Raw genomic sequence first — 12,463 nt, forward strand, 5'->3', positions numbered from 1 at the left:
CCTTCTTCCTTCCTTCTGCCTCAGTTTTCCCTATCTCACCAGGCTGGAATGGCAGAGGCTACTCAAGGGCCCCAAATTTTACTCCTCAGTCTTGGATCAGTTCATCCCTCATTAGGCAGCTTGGTGGCTCCTTACTTCTCATTTTGGGGGCTATACTTAGGATATATGCCTGAAGCTCAAAACTCCTGAGCTCAAGCTATCCACCATCCTCAGCAGTCCTGGTAACAGGGATCACAGGTGAGTGCCAACATAGTCCACTCTTCACTTTAATTTCAACTTTAAATTCAATGGCATGAATTAAGGAGGAAAGGGATTTAAAGATTAAATAAGACATAATTCACATCTTCAAAGAACTCACAAAGAACCCACTACCTACATAAATCATTTTAATACAGAATGATATAAATCAATCAGCGAGTATGTATGAAGCACTTGCTATTATTGTTATTAATATTATTATTACTAATTATAGTACAAGTTTTTGCCAGGCAATCTGCTAAATGCTAGGGATTCAAAGAAAAAAAAAGCAAAAATAGTCCCTGTTTTCACAAAAGAGGTTCAATTCAAGTGCTATAAGAGGTATTCAGATAAATGGCTCAGGGGGATAGAGTATTAGATTTGAAGTTAGTTTCCTCCTCTGTAAAAAAAATGAGCTGGAGAAAAAGATGGCAAGCCACTTCAGTATCTTACCAAGAAAACCCCAAATGGGGGTCACAAAGAGTTGGATACCACTAAGAAATCGCTGAACAATATTTAAGCATTTACTAGCTGTGTGGCCCTGGATATTTATCTGAAAAATGAGATTAGACTAAATGGTCTTTAAGGTCCTTTCAGCTCTAAATTCAGCTCTAGGACCTTATTATTGGAGTGTTAAGGGGAAAGAAGCATTAATGACTTTAGGGGAAATGGATCAGGGAAAGTTTCATAGATTAGGCAACACTCAGATTGAACCCAGTAACTACATTTCTTTTGCTATTTAAAGACATCTCAGCCTTTATATTTGACATGGCTAGTTCAGAATCAGTAGGGGAAAGGGCTTTTGGGGTGGGCTTGTTTACGCACTACAAGTCACTGGGAGAGGTCACATTAGGCCATCTATTCGCTTTTAGTCTAATCTCTCATGATCGATATTCCCCCAGAAAATCAAAAGACAGAAACAAACACCTCATAAATACCAAAGTATGTGATAGGAACCAGAAGCAGAGGGGTGCCCAACCTCTGGGGAATGGATGGAAGAAACAATGGTATAGGAATATAACAGAATGCCAATTTGTAGCAAGAATGAACAAATATGAGGACATTGAAGAAACACAAAAAATTTTGTATGAACACGTGAAGAGAAAAATAAATGGAACCAAGAGAATGATATCTACAAGAGGAAGCTGAATGCTGAATTCTGGGAAAATCCTTGAAAATCCTGATGATGAGATAATGAAGCATACCTCCTTCTTCAAGAAGACAGGTGGGGGACTACAGGAAAAGAACATGGCATACCCTATCAGACATGTAGAGGATATTTTTGATTAGTTTCTTTTTTATCACAAGGAAGTAATGAGTAGGGGTGGGAGTTGGGGAATGATTGTGATGGATATCAATAAAATGGATTATTAAAAAAGAGAAAGGCTCTTTGTCCCTTTGCAAGCACTTATCTCCATCTCTAAAATGAGGATAATAATTCATACGCTATCTACCTCAGGGAGTTATCATGATGATCATGAATTATAGGTTTAGAGATGCATGGAACTATGGAATCTGAAAAGTGCTTGTTTTGTAAAAGTGCCTCAGAAGGGGACCGCTGTTAGTATCTTTAAGACAGCTGACTCTGCTTTGATACCATAGCCAAAGGGAAGCCCACTACTCTATAGAACACCTGTTTCCACTGCTACTGTTTATGATTTACAGAATCACTGTCCATAAGCACCTGTAAGGCAGGCAAGACAAATTATATCACCCCCATATCAAACATTAGGAAAATTGAGGCTCAGAGTAATTTGCCCAGAGTCACAAGGAGGGGATACAAATCAAGCTTTCCAGGTTTCCTGGTCATTATTTTTCCTAATTCTCCAACAAGGAGGTGACTGTTAGAGAATTGGATTCCTTGGTGTGTTCCTCAAAACCCTTCCTCCCCAGTCTGTAGATAAAATGACAATTCCACATCTTAGAGCATCCAGAGGAAGATGTGAAAGGGAAGCTCCTCTGAAAAAGAAAGTGTGCTAAGTGAGAAAGGTCCCTTTCTTCATTAGTGCCTTTGGGACAGAGCAACTTTTTAAGGCAGGCCTGGCCCACAGCTCTGTTCCCTGTCCTTCTTTTCCCTCCTCTCCCCAAAGTTTTCCCCACAGTGAGCTGGCATCAAGGACTGGAATGATCTTGATTATTGCCTGACTAAAAATTTAGAAGAATGTGTTTTGAAAGCTAATCTCCAGAGTAGGTCACACTTAGCCTTTCCCCAGTTCCAGCACGACAACACCCAGATATATTTTTTCCCTTTTTGTTCTTTTTTTCCACTGTGGGTCAGTGTGTGTGCCAGGAGGCGGTGACAAGAAAGGGCTGAACGGGCCATCCACATTTCCCCCTTGTTGTCCAGGACTTGGGCATTATCAAGCCAGGTTTCAAGCCATCTGGCCCCAAGATTCACAGGACGTGGGATTCAGTCACTCCCATGGAAATCCAGTCCATAAGACAGGGTGTGGTTTCCCTGGGCTAGCAGATGGGGAAGAGAGAAGTTGATTCCAGATGGAAAGCCCCATACCTTCCTTTCACAACTCAGCCTTTTACAGTTTGACCACAAAACAAGCCTGAGAGGAAGTCAATGATGAAAATGGGATAGGGATCCAGATTGTGTTGTCTCACCTCCACATCCTTGGAAGGCTGTCCCTGCTCTCTCAGCTTGTTGAATCCTACCCACCCTTCAAGGTTGAAGTTATCCTGCTGCTTCCAGGTGGTAAGGGTAATTCCTTCCTTCTATCCTATACAGCTTTTTGCAACTCAAATATAAATTCGCCGGTTTGGTTTTTAAAGCCTGTCACAAATTTCCCTCAAACCATCTTTTCAATCTCATTAATACTTTAGTCTCCTTCTCATCCATATAGACTGGCTTTCTTTTTGCTCCTTATATATAACACCCCATCTCCTACCTCCACATCTTTGTACTGGCTGTGCCTCACCCCTGGAACACACACACCTCTGCCTCATTCCTCAGGAATCATTTTTGACATGAAACTTTTCCTGTCCCTCTCTGAACTTTGTATTTGTCCTGAACATGTTTATTCTGTACATACCTATAAATGTAGATTTCAACTCTGATAGAAGATCTTTGAGAATGGGGACAATTCCTTCTTTAGCACTTAGCACAGAGCATGGCATAGAACTGGTGCTTAATAAATGCTTGTTAGGTGTTGTATTTTTATTATATTCTCTATTTTGTAATAGACATATTATTGTTGTGCCATCTCTCTTCCCAAGACTCCTTAAGAGCTAGGACCACATATTATTTATCTTTGTACCTCCCCTAGGAGGTACAGGAACCAGCACACAGCAGGTACTTAATGAGCATTTGTTATACTGAATCAACTAAACCTGCCTACAAAATATGATCTTAGCAAAAGCCCCACTCACTAACTGGAAGTCTTATTTTCTCTGTGCCTAAAAACTGTCCAGATGTGAGTGGTGAGCTACTTTCTCTCCAATGCAAAGAAAAATTTCTTAACAATTAGAGGTAGTGAGTTCTCTGTCACTGAAGGAATTTAAATAGAAGCTCTTATGGGGATATGTACCATATGGATAGGAATAGGACCAAATAACTTTTGACATACTTTCCATTATTACAAAATGGCATCAAATCTGCCGGAAAGAAGACTGAAACTAGGTTTGGAAGGGTCAGGTCATATGTGGAAGGTTTTTGTTTGTTTTTAAGTTTGTGGGTTTTAAGAATTAAGGACCAGAGTTTTGCAGACTAGTAAATCACTGTGGACTGATCTGAGAGAAAATAAGTATAGAAAGCTGTCTCATCCCTGGCTAGAAGTTGGCTTAACTATCCAGAGCCCTATATTCTAGTCCCCTGGGAAAAGGGGAATGTACTACATAGGCTGAGACAATCCTTGGATTGTGAAGCATCAGGCAGCGAATCTCCCTAGTGGTCAAGGCAGAGTTGTTACAATGGACTCACCTGTTTTGGGGGGTTGGGGGGAAGGAAGGAAAGGACTCTGTCAAAGTGTATCACTAATTCTATTTCTACCCACAGGAATGAAGTTTTTGACAGCTAAGTATGTTTGAAACACATTCTCTTCTCATTACTTCTTTCTACATAATGGCCTCACCATCTCTCACCCAAAACATTGAAAATTGCTTAGTAATTGGTCTCTCTGTTTTGAAATGATCCCATCATTTTGGAGGGAAATTTGGATAGTCCAAAGGGCTATCAAATTGTGCACACATAACCTTAGCAGTGCTACTACTGGGCTTATATCCCAAAGAGATCCTAAAGGAGGGAAAGGGACCTGTATGTGCCAAAATGTTTGTGGCAGCCCTCTTTGTAGTGGCTAGAAACTGGAAACTGAATGAATGCCCATCAATTGGAGAATGAGGGAGTAAATTATGATGTATGAATGTTATGGAATATTATTGTTCTGTAAGAAATGATGAACAGTCGGATTTCAGAAAAGCTGGAAAAGATTTACATGAACTGATGCTGAATAAAGTGAGCAGAATCAGAAGAACATTATACATGGCAACAACAAGATTATGTGATCAACCATGATAGATTTAGCTCTTCTCAGCAATGTGGTGATCCAAGACAATTCCAGCAGACTTGGAATGGAAAATTCTCTCATGCAGAGGGAGAACTAGAATGCTATTGAGAGAAAAAAATTGGGATTCCTTTTTTGGAAATCTCTATTCTGGAATCCCTCCTTCAAAATGCCATCACACCCAAAGTCCTAAAGCAGAGGTCTGACCTGACCCTTCCTTGTGCAAGTCAACTTCACACCTCCTGAATGTCTTTTAGATAGGGGCTCTAGGGGGTACAGTGGATAGAGCACTAGTCTGAAGTCAAGAGGACCTGAGTTCAAATCCAGCCTCAGACACTTAACACTGTGTCAAGTAACACCTGGGCAAGTCACTTAACCAACTGCCTCAAAAAGAAAAAAAAGAAAGAAAACTGAACTGTAAAATAGGGGTTCTAAGCTGTGGTATATGAATGGAATAGAACACTATTGGCTATAAGAAATGATTAACAGACGGATTTCAGAAAGACCTGGAAAGATTTACATGAACTGATACTGAGTGAAATGAACAGAACCAGGAGAACACTGTACATAATAACAGTAATATAGTGTGATGCTCAACCTTGATAGACTTAGCTCTTCTCAGCAATACAGTGATCTAAGAAAGTTCCAATAGACTTGGGATGCAAAGCGCCATCTTCATCTAGAGAATGGGGACTGAATGTTGATAGAAGCATATTATTTTTATTTCCCCCCCTCCCCTTTCTCATGGCTTTTTTCTCTTTGTTCTGATTCTTCTTTCACAATGTGACTGATGTGGAAATACATTTAATAGAATTATTCATCTATAACCTATATCAGACTTTTTACTGTCCTAGGGAAGGTGAGAGAAAATTTGGAATTTGAAATTTTACAAAAATTAATGTTGAAAATTATCTTTTCATGTTATTGGAAAAGAATAAAATATTATTAAGTGAAAAAAGAGGTTCTTCATCATTTTTGTGGCATAAATCCAAGTGGCAGCCCATTGAAGCCTATGGACCCCTTGTGAGAATGATGTTTTTAAATGCATAAAATAAAATACAAAGGATTACAAAGGAAGCCAATTATATTGAAATGCAACTGTAATTACATACATCGGCTACCTAGTTCTCTGTATATACATACTACATATACACATGTACAAACATACATGCATCTATACATAGACGCATGCACACATGTCTATACACACATTTTGTTGTTTAGTTGTTTTTCAATCATGCCTGACTTTGTGACCCCCTTTTTGGGATTTTCTTGGCAAAGATACTGGAGTGGTTTACTGTTTCTTTCTCCAGCTCATTTTACAGATGGGGAAACTGAGGAAACAGGGTTTAAATGGTTTGCCCACAAACAGGCAGGAAATTTCTGAGGATGTATTTGAACTAAAGAAGATAAGTCTTCCTAATTCCAAGTCTAGTGCTCTAGCCACTATACCACCTAGCTGTCTCTGGGTGTATTTGCACACACTTGTGTATATCATGTGATTACATACAACATATGTATGCACATAACACACACATTCACTAGGTGTTTCTTGAATATGCTCTCTCTTCTTACTCAAACAGGCTGCCTCCGGCCCCTCCATATTTTATCCTACACACACAAACACACGCCTTCTCAAAACAACCTTGTATCCATTTTGTGCATATTAAAATATAAATATATACAAGTTATCTCCCCTGTGAGAATGTAAGCTCCTTAAAGGCAGGGAAGGGTTCATTTTTGCTTTATCTCTAGGAAGTAGCCCAGAATTTACCATATAGTAAATGTTTAATAAGTGTTTATTGATTAGTTTCTAGGAAATGCTAAGTTCCTTGATGACAAAGAGTTTCATTTTGTCTTTACACCCTCATGGAAGCATAGAAGATATTTAATAAATGCTTTATTTAAAGCATTTCTATTTATCATTTAAAGCATTTTTATTTATCATTTAAAGCATTGGTTAAAGTTTTATTTAATAAACTGAATTCAGAACTATGACCATACTTTTATACTTGGTGGGAAGCACTAAAGATGGATATGCCTCGTTTTATGCAACATTCTAGAGAGGAGGCAGCAGCTGGTGTCTCAGTGGATAGAGTGCTAAGCATGAAGTTAGGAAGAAGAGCTCAGTTCGAATCCAACCTCAGACACTTACCATGTGTGTGTCCCTGGGCAAGCTACTTAACCCTGTTTACCTCCGCTTCCTCATCTCTAAAATGAGCTGGAGAAGAAAATGGCAGACCATTCCAGCACCTTTGCCAAGAAAACTACAGATGGGGCCATAAAGTCGGACATGACTATATAACTGACCAATAGCACAAGGAGGGAAGGGACCTATTAATGTATAAGTTTTCAAATAGTTGCATTTCAGAGATGCTTTCTCTTTCTTTATGATAATTCTTTAACTGGTAATGATTCACATGCTTGACACTGGTAAGACATTAGAGACCATCTAGTTCTTAATTTTACTGATAGGGAGAGGGAAAAGACTTGCTCTAATGCAGCAACCTGAGAGGGAGCTGGGGCCAAGACTCAGGTCTTTAACCACTTTTTCACATTCTCAAAACTAGACTAACTCAAATATTGACCTGTTTGTAAACAGATAATGCTCATAAGAGGTGAGATTATACAAAACTCCCCCCAAAGCAAAGAATGCTTTTAAAATGTAAATTTTGAATTGATTTAAATTATCTCTTTTCCATAAACTCTCACAGAACATTGGGTATTTATTTGTATAGATAGCTTGTATTTCTCCTATCCTAAGGTCCTTAAGGACCCAGATACATTTTTAGTTAGTTCTACCTGCACAAAGTGGGTGCTCCATAATTGTTTGTTGTATCAAATTGAAACAAGGGATTTTTCTTAAAGTGAGAGGCCTTCTCTGGTGTGCTGCCTGAAGGAATGAAAGCCACTTCTCAAAAGTTCATCCCCCAAACTTAGGGCACTGACTAAGAGCAGCACCATAACTCAGAAATGTCAGCCTCCTGAGACGCTATTCTTCGCCTCCTACTCATTTCCCAGCACCACTCCCTGGCACAAACCAAGCCAGGAACATCTGGTTTCTCTGAGGCAGCATGGTGTAGGGGAGAGAGACTGAGCCCCGAGTCAGGAAGACCTGAGAACAAATTCTTGTTCAGACACTTGCCAGTTGTGGGACTCTAAACTGAATCATTTAAACACAAGCCTCAGTTTCTTCATCTGTGAATTGGGAATATGAATAACACCTACCTCACAAGGTGGTTAGTGAGAATCAATTCAGTTATAATGTGAGTAAAATGCTTGGCAAACTTTAAATCGCTAAATATAGCCAGCCATTGTTATTGTTTTTATTATTTTTGGGAATTCGAGTCTGTGGCAAAAAAGTGCCTTTGCAAAACCCCTTCCAATGACTGCTCCGGTGTTGTCTTTCTTTCTTAATCTCTTCATAAAAAGAACTGCCTGAAATAGAAAAGGTCCTTGCAGATCATTCAAACGGGGAATTTTTCTAACCTTTCTGGAAATCTAGCTCCATGCAGCTCACTGACCAACAAGCAGAAAGCTGAGTGATTCTGACATGCTCAGAATTAACCCCGGTGACAATCCCAATTAGCCACCTGGGGAGGCTCATCCACTTGCAGCAAAAGAATAAAAAAATGTGGTCCAACAACAACAAGAACAACAAAATAGCCCCCGTCAATTAAAGGAACAGGATGGATCTCTAATCTTGGTTTTATCAGGTACCAGCGCGCCAGCCAGACCTTAATTGGTGTGGACAGCTGTTCACCGTGCTTGAAATTGGAAAGAGGCCCTGGATTATCTTAGAAAGGAAGGCTGTAACCCAGAGGAGCAGTACAGCCGCATCACAGAGGAGCAGAAAATAGCAGACGATAAATTTTTTAGGACCACCCTCTGGACTGCAAGTTGCACCAGACTGTGAGCTAATGGGTTCAGCTTTTTGGGACATGCATTATTGAACTGAGTCTGTCTTGCGGTTTCAAAAGCATTGTCGTTTCCCCACCTCCTAGAAGGAACTCAACCTATCTTCAAAGTCAGCTCAACTGCTACAAAGCTCCAGCTTATCTGTTAGGAAGAAACACTTTAGGGCACTGATCTGAAGCCTGAGATACTGGGAACTTACAAGAGGAACAGAACCTTTGCTGGATCAAAAACCTACTGTGGTTTTTCTCTGGCTCCTTTGACCAGATCACGCCCACAACCCTTTTTCTTTTATGGGCAGAGCCGGCTGGTTCTGGACAACAATTTCCAGGCAAAACCTGACTGGAGCATTGTTTTAAGCTTGACACATACCATGTCACAGGGGATGAGAATCGGGCTGGTGCCCTACCTGAATCGATCCACAAGCACAGGAGCTGAAGAAGTGCTAGGGTTATAAAGGCAAAAGACAGTCCCTCAAGGAGGTTACAATCTAATGGGGAAATGGGAGGGAGGGAACAACATAAAAATATGCAGAATAAATGAGAGGTAATTTTTAAAAGGAAGACTATGGTAGTCTTAAGAGGGAATGGGAAAGGCTTCTACAAAAAGTGAATTTTTTGCTGGGATGTGAAGAAAGTCAGGGAGTTGGGAGAAGGAGTGAAGGAAGGAGATCACTCAAGGGATGGGGGATAGCCAACAGATTGGGAAAACATGTGTCATGGCAAGGTCGGCGAGATGATTAGTGTTAAAGGATTATGTGGACAAAAGTCAGGTGTAAGTAAGAGGACTGAAAGGGACAGTCTAACCTGTCTTTAAAAAGCCCAGAGGATCAAATATGAGCATTTATTAAGCACCTACTATGTGCTTAAGAAATAAGTTGTGCTAAATGCTTTATAAATATGATCTCATTTGTTCCTCGAAACAACCTGGGAGGTAGGTGCTATAATTACACTTGAAATTCTGTGATGCAATAAAGTTTCCAAAAAGCATGTGTCCCAGGACAACCTTGTGAAGGTGGGTGGAAGAAGTATTCCTTGTTCCTACTTTGCAGATGAAGAAACAGAGTCCTGCATGGTTAAAGTGATTTATCCACTGTTATACAACTAGTGAGTCCCAAGTCCCTAAGTATGATTCCATTCCTCTTTTCTCTGGACATGGTCACCATGCTCATTTCCTCGTACCTGGACTACTGCAATTGATTCCTGATTCCTTTGTCTCATGTCTCGTTCCACTCAGTTCTCAGTGATATTCCTAAAACTCGGGTCTAACCATGTCACCCCTGCCCCTGACTCAATAAACTCCAATAGGAATTGCTATGATTTGTAACCCATAGGTGACCATACTATGGAACCCATAGGATGGGTGAGGAGAACATTTCTTCACTCACTCATCCAAATATTTATTAAATACTTACAAAGGGCAATGTTTCTGGGGTAATTTAGAAGCATCCTTGGCAAAATTTTGCTTGGAAATATAAAACTTGCACCACTGCAAATATCCGTTAATTCCTGAATATGAGTAATCTTAAACAGACTGCCTGGCAGGTCTGCATCTTGTATGTCAGAATTACCAATAACATTCTTTGGATGCTGTTTGCTTCCTTTCTGTGAATTCTCTTTGCTCATATAAACTCTTCTGGGAAAATCTATTCCTATGATCGCTAACAAAAGTTGTTACAGGAAGTGAGTTGGTTTTATAGAAATCATCTCTTCTCAGCATCTAAAATACCAACTTCTGCTTGTTCTATTGGATAAGGGATCCTAAAAAAGATGGGTTTGCAGCCAACAGCAGGAGGTGGCAAAGTAAATAGAAGGCTGGGCCTAGAGACAGAAAGAGCTGAATTCAAATCCAGCTTTGGACATGTCCTTGCAGTGTGATTGTGGATAACTCATCTAACATTGTTTGCCTCATCTAAAAATGATGAAATTAAAATGATCTTTCAAAAGATAAATGTTGAAAATTGCATTTATGTATTACTCAAAAATATTATTAAATTTTTTGAAAAAAGGAAAATACTAACCATATGCAAAGAAAGACAGAGACGGAGATAGAAAGAGAGAGTATGTGTGAAGATCAAATGAGAGACTATTTATAAAAGCACTTAGCACAGTATGTGGTACACAGTAGTGGCTTAATAAATGCTTTTGTATTTCATTTCATAACCAAGGAAATCTATATTTAGGGAAAATAGTGTAATCAAGTGGTTTTCCTTTGGATTGTCTGTCACACTTTCTGCAGAGATGCTATTTCAAGCAGAGGGGTTCGTCAACAGGTTGGTTTCCAACCTGTCCATTTCCAAGTTTTATCTGGTTGATCTCAAGCTAGGTATCATAATCCTGTCTTCCTGAGGAGGGGAAAAGTAAGCCAAGGGCATGAAGCTAGTAGTAGCTGGTCAGTTCTCTGCAGTGTCAGCATCCCCCCCCCCCAGCCCTGCTCCTCCCAGCCTGGATCCCCCCAATCCTTGAGGAGTACTGCAAATTTTCACCAGGAAAGCCCTGGAAGTTTGGGAGAAGGGAGAACAAGTGGAAAAATCTACTTTTCAGATCTACTTATGAGACAAACCTCTATCTGTCTGTTACTCAAGTTGATTTAGAACCAGATAGTTCTGACTGGCTTCACTTGGAATGCTGTATGGCTATGGCCTCAGAACTCTGCCAGAGATGGTTTACAATTTTTTTGACTGAGAGAATCTGTCTGGGGTCTCTTACCAAGCTCTACATCCTGGTCATCTGTCAAGACAAGGATGATGTTTGGACGGATGTTTCTCCGGTCCCTCTGGAACCTCCCTTTGAGGCGCTGGCTTGACAGGAAGGCTGAGCTGCTGTCCAGCAGGGAGAGTACAGTCACAGTGAATAAGCCGAGGAGAAGGGTGTAGGGAGCCATTATTTCACTGATTCGGTTCCTGTGAAACCCGGGAAATCGAAGTTGTTTTCTTTATCTTCTCCTATTTCAGATCTGTGAGTAACAAAAGAGAAAACCACATTGATATTCATACAAAAATAACCCAAAATTAACTTTTAAGGAAATTGTTTTGCACGAACTGTGAAATTCTTTGAAAAAGATAAGTAAGCCACAGCCAGCTCGTCTTGAGTCCACACAGAGCAGGAGCAAAATATGTTTAGTTTCCCAAGACGACACACGGCTCCAGGGACCTCTCTCTGCTGGAGTCCGGCAATCATCTGGAGTGTCGGATGATGCCCTAACTTCCCAACCCCCAACCTGAGAAACCACTTGCCTCTAGACAACTGAACTCTTGAGACACACTCTTCAAAGAAGAGAGGAAAGAAGAAATCAAGCTCTTGTCACACTTGTGATAGAAAGAGCATTGGAAGTGAAGCTGGAGAAAGGATTCAAAGCCACGCTTTGACATTTGCTAGTTGGGCAACCCTGGGTAAGCCCCAACATCTGGGAGCCTCAGTTTTTGCAGAGGGGATAATGTAATACAGATACCATCTATCTCATAGGATTTTCCTGGAGAGTGTGCTTTGGCACATATAACCTATATCACACTGCTTGCTGTCTCTGGAAGGAGGGAGAGAGAAAAATTTGGAACGCAAAATCTTTCAAAAGATAAATGCTGAAAATTGTCTTTACATATAAGTGGGAAAATAAAATATTAACTTTTTTTGAAAAAAGAAAGGGCAAATGCTAAGCAGATGCAGAGAGAGAGAAAGAGACAGAGTGTGTGTATGAGAGGAGAGAGAAAGAAGAAGAGAAAGAGAAAGAAAGAAAGAAAGAGAAAAAGAAAAGAAGGAAGGAAGAAGGAAAGGAGAGGGAAAGAGAAGAAAGAGGAGAGAGAGGGG

The 12,463-nt window shown here is 40.2% G+C and overlaps 1 protein-coding gene across 2 annotated transcripts in view; it reads right to left on the bottom strand.

The window, feature by feature from the left end:
* SULF2 (sulfatase 2) overlaps positions 1–12,463 on the bottom strand; it is a 134,499-nt gene that overhangs the window by 98,670 nt on the left and 23,366 nt on the right. For both annotated transcript variants that reach the window (XM_074288550.1, XM_074288549.1), the window contains exon 2: positions 11,369–11,615. In XM_074288550.1, the coding sequence (XP_074144651.1) occupies positions 11,369–11,543 (175 nt within the window). In that variant the 5' untranslated portion in view covers positions 11,544–11,615. The remainder of the gene's footprint in view (positions 1–11,368; positions 11,616–12,463) is intronic.

This window comes from Sminthopsis crassicaudata, chromosome 2, assembly GCF_048593235.1.
Source record: "Sminthopsis crassicaudata isolate SCR6 chromosome 2, ASM4859323v1, whole genome shotgun sequence".
Lineage (NCBI taxonomy): Eukaryota > Metazoa > Chordata > Mammalia > Dasyuromorphia > Dasyuridae > Sminthopsis > Sminthopsis crassicaudata.